At 49.5% G+C, this 26,910-nt stretch overlaps 10 protein-coding genes across 10 annotated transcripts; 4 read left to right on the top strand and 6 right to left on the bottom strand.

Moving 5' to 3' along the window:
- Positions 1-393: 393 nt before the first annotated feature.
- On the bottom strand, positions 394-5,783 carry L228DRAFT_224138 (hypothetical protein; the record flags this gene model as incomplete). Its single annotated transcript, XM_018330339.1, has 6 exons — positions 5,226-5,783; positions 4,734-5,112; positions 2,628-4,628; positions 2,027-2,565; positions 1,241-1,975; positions 394-1,177 (listed from the first exon to the last, which is right to left on the bottom strand). Coding segments are annotated over exons 1-6 (4,911 nt in total), but the record flags the coding sequence as incomplete, so codon positions are not given.
- Positions 5,784-6,080: 297 nt separating this feature from the next.
- Positions 6,081-8,290, top strand: L228DRAFT_224137 (hypothetical protein). The gene is made up of 4 exons (XM_018330338.1): positions 6,081-6,828; positions 6,958-7,155; positions 7,292-7,374; positions 7,624-8,290. Exons 1-4 carry the CDS (start codon positions 6,127-6,129, stop codon positions 8,228-8,230), a joined length of 1,590 nt encoding a protein of 529 aa, XP_018185133.1. The 5' UTR covers positions 6,081-6,126; the 3' UTR covers positions 8,231-8,290.
- A 91-nt stretch (positions 8,291-8,381) lies between these two features.
- Positions 8,382-9,911, bottom strand: L228DRAFT_250618 (hypothetical protein). The gene has a single exon (XM_018333377.1). The coding sequence runs from the start codon at positions 9,436-9,438 to the stop codon at positions 8,704-8,706; it is 735 nt and encodes a 244-aa protein (XP_018185132.1). The 5' UTR covers positions 9,439-9,911; the 3' UTR covers positions 8,382-8,703.
- Positions 9,912-11,671: 1,760 nt separating this feature from the next.
- L228DRAFT_36593 (hypothetical protein) lies at positions 11,672-12,436 on the bottom strand. The gene is made up of 2 exons (XM_018336524.1): positions 12,237-12,436; positions 11,672-12,154 (listed from the first exon to the last, which is right to left on the bottom strand). The coding sequence occupies exons 1-2, from the start codon at positions 12,339-12,341 to the stop codon at positions 11,807-11,809; spliced, it is 453 nt and encodes a 150-aa protein (XP_018185131.1). The 5' UTR covers positions 12,342-12,436; the 3' UTR covers positions 11,672-11,806.
- A 944-nt stretch (positions 12,437-13,380) lies between these two features.
- On the bottom strand, positions 13,381-15,440 carry L228DRAFT_250615 (kinase-like protein). The gene has a single exon (XM_018333376.1). It carries the CDS (start codon positions 15,044-15,046, stop codon positions 13,580-13,582), a length of 1,467 nt encoding a protein of 488 aa, XP_018185130.1. The 5' UTR covers positions 15,047-15,440; the 3' UTR covers positions 13,381-13,579.
- Positions 15,441-16,069: 629 nt separating this feature from the next.
- L228DRAFT_214594 (hypothetical protein) lies at positions 16,070-17,399 on the bottom strand (the record flags this gene model as incomplete). Its single annotated transcript, XM_018330040.1, has 5 exons — positions 16,070-16,327; positions 16,406-16,579; positions 16,640-17,011; positions 17,078-17,226; positions 17,297-17,399. The coding sequence occupies 5 exons, from the start codon at positions 17,397-17,399 to the stop codon at positions 16,070-16,072; spliced, it is 1,056 nt and encodes a 351-aa protein (XP_018185129.1).
- Positions 17,400-18,012: 613 nt separating this feature from the next.
- L228DRAFT_250609 (carbohydrate esterase family 9 protein) lies at positions 18,013-19,975 on the top strand. Its single transcript, XM_018333375.1, has 3 exons — positions 18,013-18,626; positions 18,685-19,355; positions 19,423-19,975. The coding sequence occupies exons 1-3, from the start codon at positions 18,237-18,239 to the stop codon at positions 19,670-19,672; spliced, it is 1,311 nt and encodes a 436-aa protein (XP_018185128.1). The 5' UTR covers positions 18,013-18,236; the 3' UTR covers positions 19,673-19,975.
- Positions 19,813-22,442, bottom strand: L228DRAFT_263445 (N-acetylmuramic acid 6-phosphate). The gene is made up of 4 exons (XM_018334491.1): positions 22,187-22,442; positions 21,673-22,126; positions 21,197-21,600; positions 19,813-21,134 (listed from the first exon to the last, which is right to left on the bottom strand). Exons 1-4 carry the CDS (start codon positions 22,417-22,419, stop codon positions 20,168-20,170), a joined length of 2,058 nt encoding a protein of 685 aa, XP_018185127.1. The 5' UTR covers positions 22,420-22,442; the 3' UTR covers positions 19,813-20,167.
- Positions 22,443-23,019: 577 nt separating this feature from the next.
- On the top strand, positions 23,020-23,987 carry L228DRAFT_250606 (Homeodomain-like protein). Its single transcript, XM_018333374.1, has one exon. It carries the CDS (start codon positions 23,116-23,118, stop codon positions 23,968-23,970), a length of 855 nt encoding a protein of 284 aa, XP_018185126.1. The 5' UTR covers positions 23,020-23,115; the 3' UTR covers positions 23,971-23,987.
- Positions 23,988-24,970: 983 nt separating this feature from the next.
- Positions 24,971-26,902, top strand: L228DRAFT_270898 (MFS general substrate transporter; the record flags this gene model as incomplete). Its single annotated transcript, XM_018335461.1, has 4 exons — positions 24,971-25,180; positions 25,256-25,463; positions 25,585-26,184; positions 26,283-26,902. 4 exons carry the CDS (start codon positions 24,971-24,973, stop codon positions 26,900-26,902), a joined length of 1,638 nt encoding a protein of 545 aa, XP_018185125.1.
- Positions 26,903-26,910: the final 8 nt, after the last annotated feature.

The raw sequence follows: 26,910 nt of genomic DNA, 5'->3' as shown, positions 1-26,910 counted from the left end.
TCTAAGATTTGCGGAGCTTGGACTGACCATTTCAAGAATCAGGCCGGTTCCGACGGTTTGGATGATTGGGGGGAAGCCCAGACGCAAAAGGTCTCTGAGATCCCGTATTGTTGTTAGGGCCTTGCGAGAAAAGCCCAGCAAATCTCGGAACAAATTGCGGTGGATAAGAAGGGGCACTCGCACCAAGGCCGACAGCATTGTAACCTAAAAGGCTGCCATAAGCCGATGGTCCCATCGAATTGGGAATAACAAGTCCATTTTGAGAAACATGTCCGTTTGGTCCTTGCAGATGGCTGCCATAAGCTGAATGACCCATTGAATTGGGGACAGGCAGTTCATTTCGACGGTCAGATCGGTTGAAATCAGGCAATGGCGAGCTCATATCAGAGGATCCAGGAGGAAGATTCGGATTGGTCGTTGGACCGACCATGGCCTGCGCAGAACGCCGCGCATGAACCTTCTTTCTTCGTACCAAGTCGGCCTTGACGCCTACCAAGTACTTTCTAGCAGCGTCAATTAGCTCTTTGGGCTCAGTGCTGTGCTTCAGAGCTTCTTGCATCAATCGAATCTGAGATTCTGATTGGAAATGCGGACAGGTCCTTCCCATGCCGAAATGAGCGAGGCCACAGAGCGGACAATACTCGGGTCCAGCAATCTTCACCGGACATGATCCGACAGGGTGCGTCTGATTGCATGCGGGGCATTTGCGAACGTTAGGCTGCCGGAGATCTCCCGGTGCAGGGCTTTGGGATGCAGCGTGATGCGCGATTCCGCGTTGAATTGAAGAGACTTCCGGCAATACAGCGCGCTTAAAAGGGCCGACATTTGTTTTTGAAGACGTGTCGAGGACTTTTCTCTTTTTACTTGGTGGCTGTGCCTTTTCCACAGAAACGGGTTCCGGGAGGCTCTGTTTCATGACACCTGTCTTCTCCTGAGACTGACGGCCTTTTTTGAGGATTCCAGTTTCCTTTGGCGTCTGCGAGCCATTCTGCTCAAGCTGACGTTTTTCTTGTTCGAGTTCTACTTGGTCGTCTTCCGTGGGCTCATCTTCAGTAGGAGGCTCTCTGTCATTGAAGTCCGTATCACTATCTTCAGCTGTTGACTTCTGCTTCGAGACCTTGCCGGCCTTTTCGGGAGAATCCAAAAGTTCCTGGACTCTGTCTGCGTAGTCAATCACCTGAGAATTGAGAATATAGTTAGTATGTGATCATGTTACGTGAGAATAAATGAGGTAATTTACCTTCTTCCTCCGCTTCCCGCGCCCAAGAGTCTGCATACTGGCAGCCGCTTCTTTTGCCGCGGCCCTTTCTCGCTCGCTCAGGATCTTCTCCCAAAGGGATGGATCAGGAGTTTGATCGCTCTCAGAGTCCTTCAACCCATCTTCCAGGGCACTCGCCTGATTTTGCCAGATACGAGCAAAGCTAAATTGGGACTCGGCTGAATTATCCTGTCCGGTTTTCGTATTCTCTGCCTGGCTTCGATCAAGAAGTTTATCCACAGAAGCTGAATCATATTTAATATCGGATTCATCATTGTCGTCGAATAGAGCTGCGGCACCGTGACGGAGAATAGATTCCAAATTAGAAACCTCCTCTTCTTCTGCATCCATGTTCTCAATGAGCACATGATCGAGCGCCATCTTCTTTCGACCAATCTGGACAATCTTCTCTTCTGCGCTGTCTCTAGTCATGAGTTGGAAAACGAGAACTTTCTTTTTTTGCCCAATTCTGTGAGCACGAGACAAAGCTTGGATGTCTTGGTGAGGGTTGAAATCGGGGTCCAAGATGATTACAGTGTCAGCTGTCGCGAGGTTAATTCCAACACCGCCAGCGCGAGTGGAGAGCAAGAAGGCGAACAAGGGAGAGTCAGGTGCGTTGAATTCGTCTATGCGCTTTTGCTTCTGGAGACTGTTAATGTTACCATCCAGGCGTTGGTAGGCCAAGCCTAAACCTTCCAAGAAGTCTTCCATTATGTCCTAGAAGGAGTCAGTCCTGTTTATAGAAAACTTGGACAGGTTAGTACTTACAAGCATGTTGAGGAATTGGGTGAAGATCAACACACGATGGCCTCTCTCCCGAAGCTTAGGCAACATGAGCTCAAGGAGCTGGAGCTTAGATGACGCCCCAACCAAATTCTGATGAGAAACGACGGCGCTACTGCTCCTTTCCTCGATTGCTTGGCTGTAGACAAACGGATGACAGAGACACTTTCTTAGTTGCATCAAAATGTTGTTGAGGTTATGACTGTCGCTCGGCTTCAGTGCCTGGCCCCGATTAAAAATCGCCTTGATCAATGCTGGATTCTTGGCCAAAATTGACTTGTAAAGCTTCTTTTGCAGAATACTCATTGTTATCGGGATGATAATCTGTGCCATGGGAGGGAGGAAAGTGAGGACCTGAGCTTTGGTACGCCTGAGGAAGAATGGTCTGATGAGGTCATGGAGCTTGGAGATGTTCTCGCTATTGACCTCAGCATATTCTTCCTCCAGTTGCGAAGCGTCTAGATCTGGATCCAAAAACTGAAGCAAATTGAATAACTCCCGGGCATTGTTCTGCAGAGGAGTACCTAGCTAGTCGTTAGTCAACTGCGCAGTCAATTCTGCTGGTACAAGATGTCTCTGTCCATACCTGTCAAAAGAAGTCGAAAGGGCGCTTTCAAGGCATTGAGAGCAGCGTAAAGCATACTCTTGTCATTCTTTAAGCGCTGTCCCTCATCCACAATGAGACCGGCCCAGCGGACTTTCCGAAAGAAATGTTTTGATTTTTCATCTGAAGCCGCATCGTAAGATGTCACGACAATGTGACATCTCAGATCGTTGCTGTTTTCCGGGAATAGCTCATAATCATAGGTCAGGTCGCGAGAACGTTGAGTTCCGTAATATGAAACAACGCGAAGTGAGGGCGCCCATTTTTTGATCTCCCGACGCCAGTTAGGACAAGTCGAGTTGGGAACGACAACAAGAAATGGAAAACAGCGAACATCTTGAACCAATGCTGCCAAGAATGCGACAACCTGAATGGTCTTGCCTAGACCCATTTCATCCGCCAAGATCGCATTATGGTTCTTATACCACTGATAGTAAATCCAATTCATTCCTTCCATCTGGTAGGACATCAATTCGCCCCCAGTAAGATTGCTTGGTTGTACTTTTTTCACCAAATCTTTCTCGAAGTTCTTATGGCGAGTTTTCTCGATGCGGTCCGCGAGGTAATGTTGCTTAGGGATCTGCACATATCGGCCAGCAACCCAGTCTTCGTAAGCGGCGACAAAATCGATCCAACGTCCTCCATCTTCGGGGTCGGGCGGGTCCTCCCAAACAGCGTCTTCATATCCCAAGCCCTTGTACTTGACAAAAGCACGCTTCACTTCCTTGACGCGAGCCTTTTCGACCTCTTCATTTTTAACGTCAACAAAATTCGAATACTCCACGTCAAAAATAATATCGACCCGCAGAAACTCCTCGGGAATGGCATCTTCTGTCGCCATTTTGGGGTAATTGAACCCGTTATTTCGCTTCATAAACGCCTTTCGCATGGCAGATTGAGTAACGCCCCAGACCCAAGAGCCAGGCATCCAGGTCGCACGGTAATAAGACAGATTCTGCCACTTGATAAGATATTCCTTCTCATCTTCGGAGACTTGATCCGCGCTGTAGCCAGGGATATAGCTGTCTTCATTAACGGGGCGCCATGCAACTAATGTATCCACTTTAGTGCCGTTGTTGAGGCATTCTTTGCACTGCCATTTTGTGCAGTATTCCTCTTTGCGTAGTTTGGTAGCGTCAACTTTTTTAGCCTCTGGAGACAGATGATTATTCATCGGTGGTAAATGGTGAAAGTGGAATCCCCGATAACAGGTGACGCAGCGGAAAAGAATAATTTCAGCATTATTGATGCGAGCTTTATCGACCTCAGCAATGGGATCATTGCCAGCATTCTCTTCTCTCTCCTTTTCTTCCTGGCGCGCTGTCTTGGGGGCCCGGAAGGCTTTGCAGGCAAGGCCGGACTCTTTGCACACTTGGCAAATGTCTTGCCGTGGCGCGATGGGATCCTTTTTCTCGGCAATACGAATACATCGACGGCATTGCAGAACAAATTCGTCCTCGGACACCTTCGTTGCCAAATGCTCTCTTTGATTCCGTGGTCGAAGGCAAGCTTTGTGGTACGACATAGTGCAGCCTTGGCAAAATATGAGATTGCCCTTAACCTTACTATTTCCGTACTCGCCACAAGTATCGCACGCCTGGCAATGCGAGTTGCGAAACGCATTGCTCTTTGGGAGGTCCTTGAACACCTCTCGTGCTCCCACAGCTCGGGGGACCGTGGGTGTGGTATTGGATTGATCTTCAAGGAGATAGATATCATCCTCTAATTTCTCCGCCATGCTCTTGACGGCTCTCCCGGATCTAGTAGACCGCCTAGTGCCTTCAGCACTCGTAGGAGTGTCCATTTGCAGGCCTCTTATGGTTTTGCTAGGACGTTTCGCTACCGAGTTCCGCAATGGTCTGCTCGCCCGTTTCCTAGAACGACGGTTGGACGAAACAACATCTGAGACAATCCAAGGAAAATCCTCGTCACCTTCATCATCGTCTGCTCGCCGGCGGTTGTTGCGTCTCCTTGGAAAGCTTACTTCGTCTGACTCTTCGCTGGATTCATCTGTGGACGTAAGGGAAACTGTCATTTCACGAGCTGTTGACCTCCTAGGCCTCGTGCTCTTCCGCAAATCCGGGATACGTTTAGCTTTCCTTGTACGGATTTTGCGCTTGATATATCCAGCCCGCTCCTCCTCGTCTTCAGTATATTCGAAAACCATCTGACGAGTACGCTTAGGTTCAGTAAGTCTAAGTCTAGTCGCTCGGGGCTTGTAAGTGTCCGCAGCTTCGGGAGTGCTGAGGTCGTCAAGCTCATCCGCACCATCAACATTCGAAGACAGCTCTATGAGATCAGTGACTTTCGACTCGCGAGGCTTTCTCGATGCTCGCCGTGATAGACGCAGATTAGCTGGGTGTGGATCCAGGTCATCTTGACTCTCGGAGGTGTAAGACTCGTAAATGATGTACGAATCAAGCGCAGATTGACCATTCGGAAGCTTCTCCAAGCGCTCAAGTGAAACCTAATAGAAAAAGTGTGAGCATGAGTCAAGCCCAAAGAGGAGAAACAGAGCTGCAGAGTTTCAAAAACTGGGCATAGGGAGTCCCGGAATGTCAGTAAACCGAACTCACTTACATTTTCAAAGTGTCCATCCTCGAATACGACTTCATAGACAGCTTTCTCATTATCGATCCAGTCCTTCCTGACTCTCTTTACGGTGAATTCTTCCTCATATTCGAGATATGTGCCCCTCTCATGGTATGCCCGGGGAACTTTTACCACCATATCCATCTTTGGCTGAGAAGGATGATTGCCGTTGGTTAATGAAGCTTGGTTTCTATGTTGGGGATGGGTTTTGTAGAGGGTGGTTGAGGCTAGAGCGCCAAGCGGGAGTTTAGACAAACGAAGGGCGGTTGGGTCCCTCTTAATAGAGTCTTCTGTTCCATCACTTTTCGCATCGTGACTGTCTGGATTTGAATCACCAGCGGGGTCGTGCTCAAAGCCTGGGCGTTCCTGGAGGAACTGCAACGCGTTTGCGATAGCCTCTGAATCAGCATCGGACGACGCCGAGCTGCTCCTTGAGGAGCTGCTCGAGCGCGAGGAAAGCATCTCAGCAAACGAAGCTGCTCTCGTGCTTCAAGGATAAGGCTTCATCGAGGTTGTGCGTGTAAAAATGTCACTGCTAGAGCAAAGCTATGATTTCATTGTTAGCAAGCTCACAACGTAACAAAAAAGAATAAGAACTCGCACAAAGAGAGACAGTTTGCAATGCTGTAGCACAAGCTTCAAGAATTAGAGCAGCGAGAATAAATCAGTTGTGAGACAAAAAAATGAAAAAAATCAAGGTAAAGTGAGAACAACAGCCAAAGGACGATTGCCCGGGAGACGCGACTTTGAGCTTCAATTCGCGTAAACGAAAGCATCGTCTCGCGTATCACTTAAATTGATTTGCAGGTAGACTGGACAACACCTGTGAAATTCACTCTCATAGTGGAAAACTATCCAACAAAGGAAACATCGACCGCTTAGAAATGCAATGATCTCAAACATGCGACATCAATTGCTTCTTCAAACCGGCAGACTATGCTGTGCGCAAACACTAATTGCTGCAGGACGGCAACAGTTAAGCACCTCCGCACCGCTACAAGTTTCACTCAACACTGCAATCAATCGAGGCATCCGCAAGTCTAGAGGGTCAGATGGACCGAGAAGGACCAGCGAGCGGCCCAGAGAATGGGACCCTGCCGATGCTCACACTCTTGACTATGATTCCCGTCCCCCCAAATCCCGAGGAAAATATCCCGAGCAGCAAAAGAGAGGAGGCCCACCACGCAGAGCAGATGACAAGCCGGACCAACCAAGACGGCGCTGGGAGTCAAAACCAAATAAAATCGGCGGAGATGGGAAGGACCGTAGGGATCGCAGAGAATATGCCTCTCAGAGGGCCGACAAGCCAAATTCCACGCAGAAAAATACGTGGAAGTCCAAAGCTCCGATATACATCCCGTACACAACATCCGCATCCGAATTTGTCTATGGGACCTCTTCCGTGACCGCAGCTCTGGCGTCTAAACGACGAAGACTATATACACTGTATTTATATACTGGAGAGGACGGAAAACAAGCAATAGACAAGAAACTGGAACGGCTAGCTCGCAATTCCGGTGTTCTTCTCCGTCAGGTCTCGGGCGATTGGATAAGAGTGCTAGACAAGATGAGCAAAGGTCGACCACATAATGTTCGTATATCTCAATTACAAAATAAAAGATTCCATTTTGAAACTTTGTCCTTGCAAATTCATTGTCATCTTTTCTTCAGTTATTCTTTGTAACTGGTCATTATTTCTAACTTGTCACCAATGATGCAGAATTGCGTCCTCGAAGCGTCACCTGTTCCTCAACTCCCCGTCGCCGCACTCGGTCAGGCATCGCCAGTGGGTGAAGTCTTCCATACCACGCTCCGGTATCAATCAGAGGAAGAGGCAGCAGTCAACGGAACCGACGATCAAATCCACTACGATAGCAAAGGACAGCGCTATCCCCTTGTCCTTATGCTTCATGAGATTGTACGTCCTCGTGCTCCCTTTATCTACTTCCGTTTCCGTTAGCATCCTTGTACTTTTAGTACAAGCGTTTTCAATGCCTATTCTCATCTATTTTCGTCCAAATCACGCCTGTTATGAAACTGACACAGCCTCACAGCTTGACCCGGGCAACCTCGGCGCTATTCTACGATCAGCATACTTTTTCGGCGTTGACGCCGTCGTCATTGGCTCTCGAACATGGTCTGTTTCCTTTGTATGCATAGACGGGGCCCTTTTACATATATACTCTTTTTATCCTTGTTCTTTCTCATTCAACCCTCTCCTTTCCCCGTTTCATCTCATTCAGCACTTTCTATCCCTTCTTCCTGTTTCATCTCCTTCAGCACCCAATCCCAAATCCCTCTCCTCCCGTCACTTACACCCCTGACTATGCTCTCTCTCTCTCTCTTTCTCTCTCTCTCTCTCTATGTATACTAACCGCCGAAACAGTGCCCCCTTGACCCCAATCGCCCAAAAATCCTCCGCAGGAGCATGTGAATTCCTTCCGCTCCTCAACATTCAAGACGCACGAGCGTTCCTTGCCCAGTCTCAGACTAACGGCTGGCGAGTCTGTGCCGCTGTCGCTCCTCCACCAGCTTCTCCTTCCTCTACCCCTTCTTCGACTTCCTCAACCTTCCGGTCTGGATCCTCTACCACGCCGCACCTCGACTCAACAATTACACCACAAACGCAGACGAAACACATCAACCCTTCCTCTCTGCCCTCGCTACTCACCGCACAGCCTACGATTCTTGTTGTCGGCAGCGAAGGCGTCGGGCTGCCACGCTACCTCGTCTCGCAGGCGAATCACCACGTGAGTATTCCCGGCTCGCGCGCGGGCAAAGGTGGCGTAGATAGTCTCAACGTCAGTGTTGCTGCGGCGCTCCTGTGTAATTTCTTCATGAGCGGTAACGGTAACGGTGCTGGTGCCGGTTCTGCCGTTGGTGCCGTCGATAGCACTACTTTGAATCACGTTGCATCGGACGCTGGCGCTGCTGGTGTTGAAGAAGCGGAAAGTCCGAATGGTGACGCAGGGAAAAGTGGTAAAATGTTCTAGAGGACACATTTTGCTCAACCTGACTTTCTTGTTTTCGTAGCATCTCTACATAGAGGAGACTTAATGGATCAAGATTAGTGTTGTCTTGATATGTAATACTACTTATGTACAAGCATGTTTGTAAATAATATATGTACATGAGAAATAATTTCCCATCTCTCGTTATCCACTATTTTCCTCATCCAGTCCCACCACTTGCGCGCTCTTCCTTCGCCCCCTTCCTCCAACTTTTAATAATCAATGAGAGTAAATAACAAAAATAGACTTAACATGAGTGGGTATGATTGCATCAAAGCAATAAAACGACCGAATCCGAATTTCGAAAAGAGAGAGGAAAGGAAAAAAACAAAATGCTGAAACTAAAATTCAAAAAGCCTCCGTTGTCAATTGATCCTCTCCACACACGCACCCTGCCCTTCTCTACCTTTCCGCGGGCCCTCCCCCGGGACCCCTGGCAATGTTGCTCAACCACACTACCCAAAAAGCCAATACTGGCTCGCATACTGGACCGAAATGACTTCCTCTTGGCCATCACATGTTGTTGGCGGGGACCCACCGGCAGTCCAGACTCGATATACCTCAAGAATACCGGTGCTTCCGCCTTTATCACCGAGAGTCAACCAGTCGACAGCTGCCTCTCCGACTTGGCCCTTGGGCGCGTTTGCCGGGGCTGGAATATCCGCAAGCTTAGCGCCGTGGAAGAAACCCACGCTGCCCAGATCAAAGGTCGGGGTGCCATCGGCCGAAAAGTAATGATGGCCGAGGGCGAACAAATTGAGGGGCCCGAGGCTGCTATATGCGGACGGATTGGGCATCTCAACAATCATGCTCATTGCGTCATTGAGTCCTTGTTGGTCGACTTCCGCAAATAAATCCGCGGTGAATAAGGTGGCGACGGCGCCGATTGCCTTGGGCACGGATGAAGACGTGGATGAGGCGCAGGTGTAGTTTTGCACGCCCCGGCCTACGGCAACGTGTTTGAGTTGAAGGCTGGTGCTGGGTGTAGGCAATGAGCTGGAACCAGCGGTGGTAGGGAGCGCGCAGGAGGACAGGTCTCCGAGCGTGCGCGTCTTGCGAGTAGGTGAAAAGTGAGGTAGAGCCGCGGATGGGCTGCTGAATAGTATCGCGAGACAGAGGGCGAAGATGACTGCGTTGAGAAGAGAGCGCGGATGCAGATAAAACCGCGAGAAAAGAGAATGGATTGCCATTGTATTTTTTTTTTTTGATGGATGCTGGAGACTCAATGGCGCTGAAGCCAAGACACAATAGCTAATACAAAGCAAGAGGGAAGACGGTCAAGTGGCTCCCTTGTAATGTGTCTCCGCCAACGAGCTGTTCAGGATACGATGCAAAAGCTCTGCAGGGAAAGCCCAGTCAATTCGTAGCAAGGAATTGATGAATGTGTTCTGCTGCGTTGGTGCGCGGCGAGGAAATCTTATAGACGCCTGCCCAGGGCCGCAATTCTCATGGGCCATCGCAGTCGCAGTCGCCGCGCCAAAGCAAAACGTGCATGATCCCAAAAAAGATACAATGATGCACTACCTAGCGGGTTGCATAAGACACCAACGCACGTCCTCTGATAGTGGAGGTCGAGAAAATGAGCCTAGGAAAGGAAATGAGATGAGAGCGAGGACCAGAGCGCAAAGCGGTGCAACAATAGAAAAAAAGATCCATGTTGCTTTGTGCATAAGCGTTGCGATCGCCAACACGCGTGTTCCCCTACCAGAGGAGCATCTGACGCTAAAAAGGTAGGAAATGTCAAACAAGGTTAACCATTTCGAGGATCCAGGGATGGATGTGAATGGCTGGAGGGCATGTTGGAGCCGCAGAAGCCTTTTCCGTAGTTTGAGACGAAGGGTGTCTGCTGTGCAAGCCACGGCGGGGAAACGGTGCAACTATCATGTTAAGCTGCCTCTTTTTTATCCTGAAGTGGCTGGTTGCCTCCGTATTACTTGCGCCGAAATTTCCGGGCCTAAGCAGAACAGGACGAACTCTTTTTATCCATTGTTTTTCTCCCAAAGCCGTGACTTTTCTTTTCTCTTGACTGATCCATTTTGAAGTGAAATTGGGCCCCTTCTGATTACCCTCAGGGAATATCTGTGAACATCTGCAAGACATCTCTGTGAAACAGGTACTCGGTGTCACTGTCGGGATTTGACAGTCAAGGGACCCCTTCAGCCTGTGTCCTCGCTTCTCCAGCCGCCGAGTCTAAATGAGCACGGAGTATTACAGCGTAACGGGAAGAGGGCGTCAAGGGTATCCCAGCATAATATCCCCATCAGGAAATCGAACCGCTTGAACAGGTTTCAAATAATTTCCCTAATGATGCAGTCCAGTTAGCTCAAAAGTGAGATAAATAAATATAGGTCCTAAAAGTAGATGATATTATTCCTCTTTGAGAAATATTTGCACACGCTGTCAGACCTGGATAATACCTATTCAAGTAGCTACACCACCTGAGCTGCACCAGAGTGGAGTATTTGAAGCATTAAGTCATGTTTGGCGTCTTTCTTCCGCCAAGCAAGAATAGCTTCCAAGGTTCCTTCGGTCTCGCGTCTTGTCCCGCACCCGCCCTTCGCCTTGGGTAGACCACCCAGCCTAGGGCTAGATGACCGTTTTCGCCTGGACAGTTGCTAGTTCCAACGAGCAAAGCGGGACGAGGACCGAAGAGCGATGCAGCGAACCGTCCAGACTTGAGTTCGACGCCGCCACCTGTGGGTTCAGATCTATTTACTTTCCACATGAAGTCAAGTTGGGTTAGTAAATGAGGGATTGAGTGATGTCGCAAATACGAGCGAGAAGCACAATGGTAAGAGCAATAATGCTCAGTGCGTGGGTTGCTTTTGCGGGGTACACTGGCCAAGTTTTGTGATCGATCGCTTGAATATTTCTCAAGAAATGAACTCTCCACTGATATTTTGTATGCTTTAGCGTAGAGAGTGAGGGAGAAAGTGGAATATGTTGGTGCTGAAGATTGCATTGCATGTAGAATCTTTGTTGGATTGCCACGGATGGTTGTTGTGTAGGTGCGCGTGAGAGCAAGACAGCGGCGTAGTGCATGGACAGCTGCAGAACAGCAACAGACCGGGGACAAATCCTTACCACTTGTTTGTTCTTCTAGGGCCCACCCTGCTGAGTGAACGTGGCAGCGATATCAATCATCCATCGAATCCAAATCGGTTGGTTTCCATCATGGTGCACTTGCTGCTGCAAGATTTGTGAGGGTTAGGGCCGGTTGTCAGCAGACAAAATTTTATATGCAACATTTCTTTATCTTCCACATTTGGCGTTGACCGCATTGTTAGCTTATGTCTTGCGATAAAATAGAGACTCGTAAGAATTACTTGATATCACATTTCACCATCAAATGATTCCAGCGGACACTTTTTCATCACTTGGACAAAAATAATATGTACGTAATACGCTTTGGAAAAGCCATCATGCCGGAACAATACTTCCATTATTTGTTGTATCGCTGGATATTAAACTAAAAGCTTTCGGTACGACCCGAAAAGATTCATCGAGTAAAGCAACGAACTCAAAAGACAATAACGTGAGTTTGATATCTCGCGAGATTTACAGAAGCACAGCAGCGGCAAGCACACCTGCTGCAGCCGCTCCAATAGCCTTTACTGCGCCAGAAGACGCAGGCGCTTCGTTGTCCAGAGCCTTGGTGACGATTGCAACTTCTTTGCTACCAACGGAGACGAGATAGCTCTGAATGTCGTCAGAGATATCATTGACCCACGCCGGAACAGCCGTGGCCGTGATGATGGCTTCGATGAATGCGTTATGGTCGTTTTCAATATGGGTTAGAACACTAGTAGGAATCTCCGTCGCAAGAGCATTGAACACGGACGTGTACTCTGATTGTGCGGTAAGAGAATTCCAGTAACTCGAGAGCTGTACAGAGATCTCGGATGTCTGTTGAATGTAACTGAGTCAGTCCTTTGATGCGTTTCAAGACAAATGGACAGAACTGCTCAGCCAAGATTATTGAACGTACCTGTTTGGGAGTTAACCCTTCATTAGTATTGGTTGACGATGCGGCAGACACCTCGGCCGCAGTCGAAATCAGAGCAGCAATGAGCGTTGTCTTGATCTGCATCATGAAACGATATTAAGCAGCAATCTTCAATTTGTTTCTATGCGGAAGGAGGCGGCAGAGCAAAGTCTATGGAATTCAGAGAAAGATATCGCTGAATGATAAGTAAAATAGAGTGACTAGCTAATGCCAAGAAATCACGATATATCAATTTGCGGGAGGGGTCCAGATCATGTTTAAATGCTGGTTTCAAGCATATGAACAAAGAGTATCAGTTCAAACCAGGCATGAGGGAGAGTGGCCCGCGAGCCCCTCAGTCTTGCCTCTCTGGTGATAAGGTAGGTTGCAACACATTTGAAATGAAACGGCGTGAGGACAGTGTGGGAACTAAGATAAAGATTGCACGTTTAAGCTGGATGGAGCTTGAATTTAGCCAGCAGCGAACAATGAGCTCAACCCTAAAGGGTTCGTTGGCTCCCGCCTTAGTCTTCCCGTTTGCGGGACAAATTGCCGCATCGTGCTATCAGGCCCGACCATGAGAAAAGAGTCGTGGGTTTTAGGCATGTTTCGACGAGAACATAGGAGAAATTGCAATTGACCGTCTGTTGTGTTAGGAATATGGCCATAATTGCTCGTGATCACGTTTGGGTTGTCGTGGGGTCATAAGTTAACTACTTCATTTCCCCACATTCTGTTCGCCAAACGAATCTACCCCACCTTGTATTAGTTGATTCTGCCAGCCAACTCCGCCTTCGCATTCGACAACTAAAGGTAAACACCTTTCATTCCTCCGACACCTTACATTTTCAACTGTATGGTCCTGCTAATTTCTTTTCACGACACCCAAGGATCCGACTGTATGCCTGTTGTGAGGCCCTTTCGCTCAATTATTTGCCAATGACCAAAAACAATTCAGTGCACGAGGTGGTTCACTGGGCTCTATTTGAAGCAGAACATGACACGTGCTCAGTTGAACTGGGGCGTTTGCCAGATACATCTCGGAGTGCTGTCTGACGGAAGAGACAATTGATACCACATGCTTTCACGTTTATTGTGTTACAGTATACAAAGGATTCTAAAAATACAGTAGCAAATGATTACTTTTCGCTTCCAAAATCAAATGTCGCTCATTTGAGATGAGATATCTCATGGTATCTTCATGATGCGTCTTTAACCCTACCCTCCCAACACCGAAAAGATTTAAACCCTTGAACCTTTTATGCAGAAATAACAACTCCAAAAAGCCCTTTTGCAGAAACGAAGAAAGAATATTAAAATGCGCATTATAGCCAGGAAGCGTGAGATTATGATTGAGCGGTACCCTGGTTGGCGGATTCGGAGAGTTTCCATTCGCGAGCTATTTCGCGGTGCAGGCTTTGCCATGAGGAGGCATCGACCCGCTGGTCGACATGACGAATTACCGCAGCAGACAGAAGCTTGTCAATCAAGACAAAATCTCGAGACCGATCTCGTGGTCGAGGTAGCTCAAAGGCGAGGGGTGTTCCCTGCATGGCCATGCTTCGCTTCTGAAATTCAGAGGCCCCAGCGTAAGGTAAGTTCCCCATTACGGGCGTTAAGAGACTGACCCCAAGCGCGAAAATGTCGTTGGAGAACGTGGCCACGACGTCGTCGCCCCGCGCTATCGACTTTAACACCTCGGGCGCCGTGAACTCAATCGTCCAAGCCGTCGTTCTTTCTGGCTCGATTTGCGGGTGGACAACATGTGAGGATGAAAAGTCGCAGTAGATGGGCTGAAGGCCGTGGGTACCGCTTCCTTTTCGCAGCAAGATATTCATCGGCTTGATGTCCCCGTGGACGACAGAGTGGTCATGGAAATATTTGAGACCATCGATCAGCTGTTCGGCAAACCCGAGCCAAACATCCATTCCTACGACTACTCTTGGCTTCATGCTCCTTTGTCGTCTTGACTCTTCTCGCACTGCCATCGCCTGCTGCTCGCAGTATTCTATCATAGTCAACGGGACTGCTTCGAGCACTAGAGCCGTCAAGGATGCATCATAACCAAAGAATTTGGTCATAAATCTTCCAGCATAGCTGATGGAGTTGGAGCACGAAGGTTGTAGGTACGTTAAAATGCGTGCCTCCTGTTCGATAACGGGCTGCCCGTCCCTTCGGGCAAGGGATTTGACGGCAACTAGTCCGGGCGTTGGTCTATCACAGCCATCGGTTCCAGCGATGGGCGATACTGGCGGAGAGAGCAAATTTGGAGCGGATGATTGAAATTTCGGTTGAGGCGTCTGACATTCCGCTTTGTAGACAATGCTCCATGCTCCTCGGCCGAACTCTTCTCTCTGGCTGCTCTCATTCAGTCGAATTTCATATTCACGAGAACAAATCCGCGGTTGTTGGCATGCTTCCCATGCATTCTTCACCCGAGCTTCAGGGTCGAACAACTGCCCTTTATTAATGGATGGGTCTGAGTGGATGACTCGACCCTGATAATCATGGAAGATCGCTTCATTGGCAGTGGTGAAGGATGCGCGCCGCTGGTGCTGCACCGGCGTCTGGGGCGGCGTGAAATTACCATGAGCGCAATTGGGCACTTCTTTAAATTGTTCTGAAAATTGCTGAAATATAGGTGATGCAGGCGGAGAGCTCCAAACCCGTGAGGCCAGCGGACGCCGCTCGCCGGTAAAGTGAATATTTTCCGGCGGGCAACGTCGGAAGCCGCTTTTTCCGTCCTGTCGCTGTCGGGATGGAGTAGTGACGTCGAGCTTCAGCTGAGGAACACCAAGATGCGCAGGATCCATTTCGGCGCCGGAATCCTTCCTCATCATCGCCAATCTTCTGGATACGATTGTCCCAAGGCTTTATTTACGGGGCTTGGGTTAGGACAGGCGTATTCGGATAATTTGGCCATACAATGTGGCATTGCGAAAGGGAACAAAGGAGAGAGAAGACAGGAGATGGGGGAAAGGTACAGAAGAAAAAGCAGAGATTTTGAAGATTTGACAGTAACGACGGGATGGCAGCAATTTGAGGGAATCGGAAAGACACCCGATCACAGGGCACCAGGCCGTGCTGGGCGTGGGAATTGAGAGAGAGCGAGAGAAAAAAGTTACGTCGAATCAAAAAAAGGAATAATTATAGATGGCCCTACGCAATCTTTAACAGTGGAATCCATGGCAAGGGAGCAGTTTGGGCGGATAAAAGAGCAATTGATCAATTGATGGTCATGCCTATACGAGTATGGTATGTATGGGGCGTGCAGGGCTCCATCCAGTCGAGTCCATTTGGCACGTGGGGATCAAGGAGTTCAAAGACGATAAATGGAGACATTTCTGGACCTTCAAATCTCCCAGTGGCGCCAAATGGATTCAAGTGTTGTTTAGTTCCCTTTGAAGTGTCCTCCAGCCGCCAGCCACCCTGCAACCGAAGAGAGCCGATTCGGGCTTGGCACGATACTTGAAGCCGAATCGAGTTACCCAACCTGGTCGCAGGCCATCATCGAGCCCCAGCGCCCACTTCCCACCTGCCCCTCTGGCGCTGTTCACACGAAATTTGATCCTCAACGGCGCGTTTCTCGGCCAGAAGCTACGCGACTCTATGAATGCAGGCGTGGTCACCGGCGCCACTAGAAAAGCCATGATCGACGGCACTTCATTTGAAAGATAAGCAACGGACCAAACTATCTAGACCACGACCGGCCGAAAAATTTCCAATGACCCATCTATTGGTATTATGCTTTCCAATTGTTTCATTTTGGTGTGCCAAAGAGCTTTACAAAGCTCCCTTATCTGTGGTCTAATCCAAGAGAGTGACAAGATTTTATCTTATACTGGTGTCCGCGAATGCATACTGTCGGGAACCAATTCTGGGGTGACAGGTCGGGGAGGAACGGCTGAAGTATCGACAGTGAGGTTTTTGGGGTTGGTGGATGCCGTTCCACTACTAAGCGGCCAACCACCGGCACCGGCTCTGCTACTCAGCATCCGACTCACCATGGAAGCTTTTTTGCTGGCTTCGATTGGCGACGAAAGTTTTTGCTCGAACCCGAGCTCCCGCGCGACTTTTTCAATGCTCTTGAAATACTGCTCGGCACTCGTCAGACGATGACAAGGTACTAGGATTAAGTGAAAGAGAGTCCGCGGGGATTCTGGTGCGCTTACTTTGACCGTTTTGACTTGTAGCTCCAACGTCGCATCCTCGTCGGCGACGATCATGACGTGAGGGTGCAGCTGGAGACCCGAAAGTGTCCACATGTGGTTGACGCCTCCCTCGATGCTTTTTTGAAGCGCTTGCGCCTTATGTGCACCTGTGGTGATAATTACCACTTCTCGCGCCTGGAAAGAGGAAAGGAATTAGTGTTCAAGTTGCAGATCTGTCAATTGGGCAACACTCACATCCAGAACTGTTTGCACGCCCACGGTCAACGCCATACGTGGAACCTGGCTCAGGTCGTTATTGAAGAATCGTGAGTTTGCCAAAATTGTGTCGTACGCCAACGTCTTGACACGAGTGCGCGATCGAAGACTGGAGCCTGGCTCGTTGAATGCAATATGCCCATCCGGGCCAATGCCGCCGAGGAATAGCTCAATCCCGCCGGCGTTTTTAATTTTGCTTTCGTATGCGAGGCATTCGGCTTCGAGGTCGGATGCATTTCCATCTAAAATGTTCACGTTGGCAGGATCAATGTCGACATGGCTGAAGAAATTCTGGTACATGAAGCTATGATAGCTTTCTGGGTGCTCGCGGGGGATCCCCACATATTCATCCTAATGAGAATGAGCCATGAGCCTCTTTTCTTCCAAAGTAATTGACTTGAGGCATGGAGAGCTCACCATGTTGAATGTCACCACATCGCGAAAAGATATCTGGCCTGCTTTGAAGCTTTCCACCAAATATTTGTAAATGAGCTTCGGACTGCTGCCGGTTGGCAAGCCCAGCACAAAGGGACGCTCAGGAGAAGGGTCGAAGCCTTTGATGCGTTCTATTAATTCAGTATGTCAGCGTTCCTGAAACCTCCAGTCGTGCCCACGAAACAAGAGAGGCTTTCTGACCAAGAATGTAATCGGCAATATATCGCGATGCCTCATCAGGGTCGTCCCGAATGATTAATCTCCTGGCCTTTGTCAACTTTGCTTGCGCAGCGAAAGAGGGCATGTTCCTACATGATAGGCTCGTCTTGGCTATTCTTTGATACAGTATATCGGCTTTTTTAGAGATTTGAGGCCGCTCACTTGGGATTTCTACAAAAGATTCCAGACAATATTCAGCACGAAGTTTACGAAAGCATCCCCATTTACACGTCATGTGAATATTTTGACCATGCTGAGCTAGTAGCTTCTTTTCTCTTGAGTTCATTTGGCCCCTTATCCCGGATGGGTTACATTGCGCGCTTCCATGAAGCAACGTCAAGGGCTACCTACCAACTCTGCTCAAGGAAGGGTTTGGAGGGGTAAGCTACCTTATTCCGCTTCATCCCAAATGGACACCAGGCCACTCTAAATCAGAGTCGGTAAAGTCACGGTTTGGCCCGAGACGTTATGACTCGTGGAAAGAAAGGCTTCCCCCAGCAGCGGATGTAACCCTACTCGAGCCGAAATATACCCGAGTGTCCTTACAACTCTTTTGATAATCATGGGCCAGGAAATGATCCAAAACATACCGACTAAGCAGTGATGCCCTTTGCGTGGCGATACGAATGATACCAGGTTCCATCTCTTTTCTGATTTATCTTATCGCTAAAGTAACGTGGGGCGAACACATTTCGAGCCCAATTAATGCCACGAGGATGCTACTCTACCACAAATATCACTATGCTACATTGCCATTAAAATCTACGGTGATCAAGGGCTGCAGCTATCTTGTTGAGCAGCAATGGCTTCATTATTATATTTATTCCCTTCTTTTCCTCGGCGTCGGTGCCGAATTGCCCGATTCTACATCACCTCCTGAAAACTCGCATCAAGCAACGTGATTGACCTAACAAGTTCCACGATGCCTTCGCTCGTTACTGAGACGGGATCCAAGTCGCTGGATGGGGGCATCATAAAATTCACCAATTGTCGACTCGTCAAGGATGACCGCCTCGTCGAGGAGGATTTGTGGGTCAGCTCACTCACTGGCCGCATCCTCCATCAGCAAGAGGCCTTTTATGAATACGGCGTCAGTCCAGATCAGGTCGTCGATCTCCAAGGGAAGATTATCTCGCCAGGCTTCATCGATGTTCAATTGAACGGTGCATTTGGTGTGGACTTTTCTGTGGTCCCAGAGAACATTGCCGATTATGCCAAAGGACTGGCGTATCTAAATAAAAACCTCATCCGCACTGGAGTCACGGCATATTTGCCTACGTTGACAAGTCAAAGAAGAGAAGTCTACCATCAGGTGAGGGCAATGCATTGTGAACCCAAAGATCAAATCGCTCATACGAGTCTCTGATAAGGCTCTCCCATACTTGGGACCAACGGGCGGCCGAAGGGCGGCCCAAGAAGGATCAGAATCGCTCGGCGCACATTGCGAAGGACCTTTTCTGAGTCCCACAAAGCGCGGCATTCACAGCATCGACGTACTGCGGTCTGGGGACAATGGATTCCAGGATTTTGTTGAATGCTATGGCGAAAAGAATTTGGGCGTTTCACCCCATAGCCATGGCCCAAAGGCAACGGTCAAGATGATCACTGCTGCACCTGAGATGGGTGGTATTATGAATGCGATCCCGGAAGTGGCTTCTCGCGATATAGTATTCTCTATCGGTCACTCAGAGTCAACGTACGAGGAAGCATCCGAAGCGGCAAAGGCTGGGGCGACCATGGTTACGCATTTATTCAATGCCATGCGTCCCTTGCACCACCGGAATCCAGGGATCTTTGGTCTGCTTGGAACGTCGCAACAGACGCCTAGCCCTTATTTTGGCGTCATTGCTGATGGCATCCATCTACATCCAACATCTGTCAAGATTGCTTATAGCTCGCATCCGGATGGATTCATTCTCGTGACGGATGCCATGAGTTTGGTCGGACTGCCTGATGGGGTCTACGAGTGGACCAATGGGGAACGTATCGAGAAGAAGGGTCCACTGCTAACTCTTGAGGGATCCGATAAGATTGCAGGCAGGTAAGATACGTCCAATTAGTTTTCTTCTCCTCTCTGGCCCTAGATATGTGAGCTTACGATTGTATAGTTCAACTACACTGCTTGAGTGCGTGACCAACTTTTTAAACTGGACCGGTGCTTCCATACCGCAGGCCCTCAAAGCCATCACAGCAACACCAGCGAAGATGCTGGGTCTGGAAAGGTCAAAGGGCACTCTGCGTGGCGGAGCTGATGCAGACCTGGTTATTCTTGATGAGTCTCGTGATGACTCAGGTCACGCAACTCTTAGTATCGACCAAGTCTGGAAATTTGGCCATTGCGTCTACTCGCAAAATTGAGGTGAAGAACTTTTCCATTATGCATTAATTTGAAGCGGCATTTAATTGGTGGGTTCATAGACCAGTATATGTATTAAGAATACTTAGGTAATAAAGCCAAATATGCTTAATGGATCTTTTTGACGACTACATGGGGAGCTCCTGTATAGGGTATTTATCTACAAATACTTTATTCGATTAGGATAAGGACAAGGCAAACTAATGAGGATAAGGTAAATAAAAAGGATCAGGATAAGGTAAATTGGTACGGACTGAAGGAAATCTGACCGTTTGATCACCAAAGAAAAAAAATAAAAATAGAAAGAGATATCGAAATTGAAATAGAAATAATAAAAAATGATAATAACAATGACAATGATAATAGAAAACGGTACAACCAACTCCACCATTGGACCAGCGCCATCAGGAATTAAACCCAATATCAGTTAAATACACACTCTCGGCACAATAATAATGATAATAATATAATAATAACGAAGGTCTACGAATATGACATTATTGACATGTCCCATCTTGCATTTGGGCGAGGTACGCAGCTCCAGCAACGGCCGGTTCGTTGACAACTTCGACATGTTTAAACTTGACACCTTGGTCAGCGAGTCTCTTCAGCACGGCCGACTTGTACGCCTCATTACGCCACAACCCGCCTCCCAGGACTAGAGTCGATACCGCTGGATCTATGCGGCTGGGTTGGGCAAGCGGGATGACCAGCTGTGCGAGATCGTCAGACGCTCGAGCCAGGATTGCAGCCGCGGCCGGATCGACGCTCGCCATATCCAGCACCACGCGCGCAGCAGCAGCTACATGGGATTTCAAATTCTTGGCCGGATCCTCTGCATGCCCTGTGCCAAGAAACGCGCTGAGAATGTCAATATCCGGATTATTGATTGCTCCTGAATGTGACGAGACACCGTATGTTTCCAGGAGAGCGCGGTGCATGGGTCCGAGTGCAGCATGCGGCAGACCTAATTGGACTTGCTCCCAGGCTGTCAATGTGGACTTGATGCCCTGCCGACCAATATGGAACCCTGCTCCTTCGTCGCCCAGAATGTGTCCCCATCCGCCTGTTCGGCCGAGCTGCTGGATCTCCATTTTCGGCGTGATGTTCCAACTCATGGCGACGCTGCCTGTGCCTGCGATGAGGGTGACGCCCGTGTTTGTCTCTGGGTGGCTCTTGATCCCTGCGGCAAGGAGTTTCACGTCGTTGGTGATGCTGAGGGCGGGGGCGCCGTCTTCATTGTTCTCGAGACCTAGCATTTCGCGAAGCACGGGCATGAGTACGGCTGCGGCTTCTGGTCGGTCACATCCAGCTAATCCGATCCAGGCTGACGTGAAACAAGTAAATGGTGGAAGTTGGGGCGCGCGAGAGCTGTCTTTGTTGGTCTGAGTCATTTTTGTCAAGGCTCGCTGGACAGCTGTTGAGATTGGCTTGATGACGCCTTTGAGGCCGAGATCAGTGCTGGGATGATATATTGTTAGCTATTGCGATGGGTAGTAATATAGGACGCGCTAAGATACACTTACAAATTACACGGTCCGGCTTCACCACGGCTGAGGATGCCGCTGTGATCTGATATTACTGCGGCACATTTGCTTGCGCCGCCGTCGATGCATAGCATGAGTCCTGATAAGGATGCTTTGTTTCCATTTTTGTGATGGCCATTGACGAGAGGTATTTGTTGCTCGGATTTCCACTTCTTCAGCGCAAAGGCTACAATCCCTCCAGAGTCTCGAAGAAGATGCTTGGAGGTATCTCCTGCCATACCAGTTTCGGCCATGATAAAGGCAATTTTAACACTGCCTTCAGCCTCTGTGATTAACTTCTCGAGATCTTCCTCTGATAAATTGGCGCATCGGTCGCTCAAACCGCGGAGTAAGTTACGAGACCGTTGCTCAAGTTTGAAATTTGAGCGTTTTACATCAATCATCTAACAGGAAAACAAATCAGTATGTTGGCATGCAGAAAACAACAGTGGGAAAAGGTAGGGTACTGTGCTTACCAAATTACCATATGTCTTACCAGTCTTGATCATTATTCCTGTGCTCAGCATGTTCAACACCATTTTTGTCGCCGTGCCGGCCTTTAATCTCGTGCTCCCTGTGACAACCTCAGGCCCTGGCAATGGTGATATCATGTAGTCTACATTTCCGGACATGCTCATGGCTGATGGCGAGCAGCATGCTACGCCGACCGTTGGACACCCCGCTGCTTTTGCATATGCAAGGCACCCTAATACGTACGGGGTCCTGCCTGACGCTGCAATGCCAATCAACGTGTCTAAATCTGGATTCAGGTTGAGAGCTTTCATATCTGCCTTGCCATGTACGGGACTATCTTCTGCTCCTTCTTGCGCATGTCGTATCGCAGCATCGCCGCCGGCAATGAGACCGATGAATTGAGCTGGTGGTGCAGAAAATGTCGGAGGGATTTCTGATGCATCTAATATGCCGAGTCTTCAAGAGACATGTCAGCAGTGAAACGTTGTAGTTTAGCAGGGGCCCGGTGTAGTTTACCTTCCGCTGGTGCCTGCGCCGACGTATATGACTCGCCCACCTTGTCGCACTCGAGGCGCCATGGCATTAATTGCTTCCGCTATTATAGGCAAACATTCTTCTACAGCCTTTGCAACACCGGCATCCTCCTCATTTATGACCTTACACATGTCGTACGTGGAGAGCTCATCGATGTGTGCAGTGCGAGGGTTGCGCCCTTCGGTTTGTAATGCAGAGAGATTTGCCAGATCCATGGTCAAAAGCGCGCTGACACGATTAGAAAATTACTGGTAGGGTCTATGCTTTAATATGTACAAAGAGTTGAACAGACAAGAAGAGAGAGTAGGCGGCAGAAATGACCCGTAGCAGTGCCTCATTATATCCGGCGGACCGGGGGCCGCGGGCGGTGAGGGAATAGGTCGGCAGAATGACCGTCCGATGTGGGGAAACTTGGAGGGTTACAGCACCCTTTGGATGGCCGGTAAAACATCGGTTTAACCTCATGCTACTTTTTAAGACCCTCTTGCAACAAATAGGCCACCGGGTTACGGATAGAAGGACTCAGTCCTGCTCAATGTAACGTACCTTTGTTGATTGATAACGACGTTGACTCAGTTTCAATGGATCGACATGATGACAATTCAAGGATGTTACCCGTTATCTTTCATTATTGTCAAGGGTCCCGATAGTTCCGATAAGCCTCCCCTGGACCTGCAGGTTTATCGCCAGTGTGGGGTTTTGTTATGGAGACCCCCATTGGGTAACACTCGTAAAGACGATGTTAGCGAGGAAAGTGTCTCGATACACCGATCAACTCCACCTGGCACCCTCTATGCAACAAATGCATCCTCACTACGGAGTACCTCGTTTCGATACTAAAATATCGTCATACACATCATCGCAACCCACCAGATTCATATGAACTCGGATGACAACATAGCATTAATTAAATGCGTCCCATTGCGGAGCACGAGCGCCGTGCTCTGCGCGAATGGCATCGCACTCAATACCCACGACCACGCCATGCTGCCTGTATCGATTGGTTCGAACGGCAATTCCACCACCGCGTCAGCCAGTCCACCGTTTCCGAGTCTCTAAGCAATCGCTATAGCTACCTCGATAGTCCTGCTCCGCCGCGGTTATCTTCAAAACCAACCTTCAAGAACCGCGCAGGACAATGGCCTCTTCTTGAGGCGATTCTGGTCGACTGGCAGCGGAATTTTGAGCAGAGGGGAGGCCATACCACGGGCCAAGTTCTTATTGACAAGGCTCGTGAAATTTGGCCAAAGCTTCCGCAGTACAGTCAACTTTCTCCGCCAAGATTTGGCAACGGCTGGCTTGCTCGTTTTAAAGGCCGTCACAATATTCGCCTCTACCGACAACGATATGACTTTTCAAATCCAGAACAGGATGCTGCACATGATGAAGAAGAGGATCCAATCGACCGCATCATAGAAGCACATCTTGCAAAAATCCAATCTAGCTTGGAAGCTTCAGAACCTCGGGACCATGACCAGGATGGCGGTCCCGAGGATGACGACCATGATACCGTGCCTGTTCCACCAACACCAATCCTAGCAGCTCCTCCTCCGCCGCCACGGAATCCCATGCCACCTCTGGCCCCTACGCCCACTCCGTCCCGTGTGGCTCCTTTGTCGATTCCAACGCGCGAAGAAGCTCTGAGTGCGGTCAAAGTTCTTTTGCGATATTTAGAACACGAAGAGACAGCTCTGTATGCTGATGTCAAATGTTTAACACGGCTTGAGCGCTCAATGGAGCAAGGAGCTGTTAATACGCAGATTTAGGTCACGTTACTTGAGCATCGATTGTTGTATGTATTTGATGGTATCAAACTAATACTGTATATGCATTTTCCATCTCAGTCTGCAACACAAGCGCTTTCTGTGGAAATTATTGTGTATCATTTGCATAGTAATGTGTATTTCTAAACAGCTCAATGAAACTTGCAAGATAGTTCGAAACATTCGATTTGACGAACCCCAGATGAGTAGCCGAAGTCTACCCTTCCTCTTCGGGTTCGCCACAAGGATGAACCGAGATGGCCTTGCGTGGGATCTACAGGGACCATTTGCATCAGACTGGACGACTTCAAAATGCATATCCGCAACGTCGGGTCAATGGAAAACATAGAAATTCCTTTTCTGCAAAAACACTTTCACTCAACACCACTTGCCCACCTCTCGCGGTTCAGAACCCCGATGCACCTTTCAATACGTATCTACCCGCAGCCAGCCGCAATAAGTGGACCCGAACAGCTAAAACGATGTTACGTCGGAGGACACTATCCCCGCACTTGACCATGCCCTTATCAGTCGTTCGTCCCGACATCCACTCCATACGGAGTCCTGTCAGTGGCGAAGAGGCCATTAGGAAACATGGAAAATGCGTCTGAAACTACTCCTACCGCGTACGCTATTCGTCAACGGCTTGAGACGTCGCGGAATTCATCCGCGAAAAAGTCGAGATAGTGTACCGGTATGGCAACCCTACCACAGTACGACTGTTGCGCTAACCTCTTATCAGGAAACTACCTAGCTATGGCTCCCAATGGTTGATTTTGACAGAACTGCAGCAGTAGCGGTAGCAGTAACAGCCATGTCAAAGTGTTGTGTGTCTTGGTGTGGTGTCGAAGTGACAGGCCGCAAAGGAGAGCGGAGAAGTCACATTGGGACAGACTATAAAGAATGCCCCTGCTCTAGGTCCTCCCATCCCCGGAATGCTCGAAGGCTCTGCAGCTCGGTCCCAGTGAATTGTTAGATTTGAAGCAGGAGAAGAGCATTCGCAATGGGAATCGAAGAGATACGGGCGGCGGACGAAAAGCCGGAAGCTACTGTCGGCCATGCTGCTGATGATGTGCACTCGACCACGCCAGACGTCGAGCAGGGACAAGCTCATGACAAACCGCATGGACGGCGCGGACGTGTAGCTTCAATCTACGGCCATCCGTGGTTTCAGATTCTCTTGATAAGCTTGATATGCTTTTGTTGTCCTGGCGTACGTTTACCATTTTCCTCAGCACAAGGCCAAAATTGCGTACCGGAAAAAAAGAATCGTACTGACAGATAATAGATGTACAATGCGCTCAGCGGTCTAGGAGGATCCGGACAAGTCGATCCGACAGTCGCGGCTAATGCGAATGTTGCGCTGCTCTCCGCGACTGCTGGCACGGCGCTGTTCGTTGTCGGTCCCATCTTTGACCTAGTTGGACCTCGAGTCTGTTTACTCCTTGGCGGATGGACATATGTTTTGTATTCTGGGAGCTTACTTGCATTTAATTGTACGACTAATTTCACCATTTCACCATTCTTCTTCCCCCTACTCACGCCCAAACCCCTCTTCATCTCCAATTCCTATCCCTCCAGCCCCTCCGTTCCGGTCCTTACTGAGACCTATTACAGACCACTCCAACGGCGCATTCGTAATAGCCGCCGGGGCTATTCTCGGCATCGGCGCAGCCTTTCTCTGGGTCTCCCAGGGCGCCATCATGACCACCTACGTGCCCGAATCGCAAAAAGGCCGCGCGATTGCCGTGTTCTGGATCATATTCAACCTCGGCGGCGGGGTCGGCTCGCTCGCCAGTTTCGGGCTCAACTACCACTCGACGTCTGGCACCGTGTCCAACGCGACATATATTGCCCTGATGATCATCATGGCCGTCGGCTGGGGCCTCGGCGTCTTCATCTGCTCGCCCTCGCGCGTGCGCAGCCCGCAGATTCTCGAATGCAAGCCTACCGAGAAATCACTCCGCTTCATGGCCAAGCTCGCGGTCAAGACCATCTCGCGGTATCAGGTGCTCTGCATGCTGCCGCTGTTCTTCTGCGCCAATGTGTTTTACTCGTATCAGCAAAACGACGTCAACGGGATGAATTTCGACATTCGCTCCCGCTCGCTCAATGGCGCCTTGTATTGGATTGCTCAGATGTTTGGAGGCCTCGTCATGGGCGGCTTGTTGGATTGGTCGAGGGTATGGCCCATTACCTTGGGTCCTATTAAAATCGGTCCGTCCTCCCTTCTCCCCTCTTCCCTCATCTCCTTTTTAGGGGTGTTCGGTTCGTTGCCTAACAAACTCTAACCTCTAACCTCTTACACACACCAGGCTCCTCCACCTCCCTAATTCTACTCAACCGGCGACACCGGGCGATTATATCCTGGGTTTTCCTCTTCTCCACCGGCATGTGCATCTGGGGCGGGGGCTACGCATTCCAGAAATGGTCCGACGCGCGACTCTCCCGCGGGTTGAAGCAAGACATTGACTTCAAATCCCGCAAAATCTACGTCGGGCCCATGTTCCTGTACATTTTCTACGGCGCGTACGATGCCTTTTGGCAAGGGTTCTGCTACTGGCTGATGGGCGCGCAGTCCAACAGCCCCGCGGTCGCGGCCATCCTGGTCGGCGCGTACAAGACATTCCAGAGCGTCGGCGGCGCCATGGCGTGGCGCATTAATGCGCTTAAGAAACTGCCTATGACGCAGCTCGCGATGGATTGGGGCCTGTGTATTGGCGCCCTTGTCATTGCGTTGCCCACGGTCCTCTCGACGACGCTGACGAGTAAGGATACGGAGTATATTCGTGGCGTGGGCGTGCGTGATGATGATGATGAGCGCGGCGAGGTTGGTGGTGGTGAGCATGAAGGAACTGCAGGGCTTGCAGGGCAAGGAGAGAGTGGAGAGAGTGCAGATGCAGAAGTGCCCGGGCCAAAGCAGAAGAGGAGGTAAAGAAAGGG

Source organism: Xylona heveae, assembly GCF_001619985.1.
Source record: "Xylona heveae TC161 unplaced genomic scaffold L228scaffold_12, whole genome shotgun sequence".
Lineage (NCBI taxonomy): Eukaryota > Fungi > Ascomycota > Xylonomycetes > Xylonales > Xylonaceae > Xylona > Xylona heveae.
The sequence above is the reverse complement of the archived record's forward strand: the minus strand, read 5'-3'. Positions and strand labels throughout refer to the sequence as shown.

Bases quoted from the DNA above. Each gene is read 5' to 3' on its own strand.
- L228DRAFT_224137 (XM_018330338.1), top strand. From the start codon at position 6,127: ATGATCTCAAACATGCGACATCAATTGCTTCTTCAAACCGGCAGACTA. The intron at 6,829-6,957 runs GTTCGTATATCT...CCAATGATGCAG, and splicing joins GCAAAGGTCGACCACATAAT to AATTGCGTCCTCGAAGCGTC. The intron at 7,156-7,291 runs GTACGTCCTCGT...ACAGCCTCACAG, and splicing joins TCCTTATGCTTCATGAGATT to CTTGACCCGGGCAACCTCGG.
- L228DRAFT_250618 (XM_018333377.1), bottom strand. From the start codon at position 9,438: ATGGCAATCCATTCTCTTTTCTCGCGGTTTTATCTGCATCCGCGCTCT.
- L228DRAFT_36593 (XM_018336524.1), bottom strand. From the start codon at position 12,341: ATGATGCAGATCAAGACAACGCTCATTGCTGCTCTGATTTCGACTGCG. The intron at 12,155-12,236 runs GTACGTTCAATA...TACATTCAACAG, and splicing joins AAGGGTTAACTCCCAAACAG to ACATCCGAGATCTCTGTACA.
- L228DRAFT_250615 (XM_018333376.1), bottom strand. From the start codon at position 15,046: ATGGATCCTGCGCATCTTGGTGTTCCTCAGCTGAAGCTCGACGTCACT.
- L228DRAFT_250609 (XM_018333375.1), top strand. From the start codon at position 18,237: ATGCCTTCGCTCGTTACTGAGACGGGATCCAAGTCGCTGGATGGGGGC. The intron at 18,627-18,684 runs GTGAGGGCAATG...GTCTCTGATAAG, and splicing joins GAAGAGAAGTCTACCATCAG to GCTCTCCCATACTTGGGACC. The intron at 19,356-19,422 runs GTAAGATACGTC...ACGATTGTATAG, and splicing joins TCCGATAAGATTGCAGGCAG to TTCAACTACACTGCTTGAGT.
- L228DRAFT_263445 (XM_018334491.1), bottom strand. From the start codon at position 22,419: ATGGATCTGGCAAATCTCTCTGCATTACAAACCGAAGGGCGCAACCCT. The intron at 22,127-22,186 runs GTAAACTACACC...TGTCTCTTGAAG, and splicing joins GGCGCAGGCACCAGCGGAAG to ACTCGGCATATTAGATGCAT. The intron at 21,135-21,196 runs GTAAGTGTATCT...AATATATCATCC, and splicing joins GAAGCCGGACCGTGTAATTT to CAGCACTGATCTCGGCCTCA.
- L228DRAFT_250606 (XM_018333374.1), top strand. From the start codon at position 23,116: ATGCGTCCCATTGCGGAGCACGAGCGCCGTGCTCTGCGCGAATGGCAT.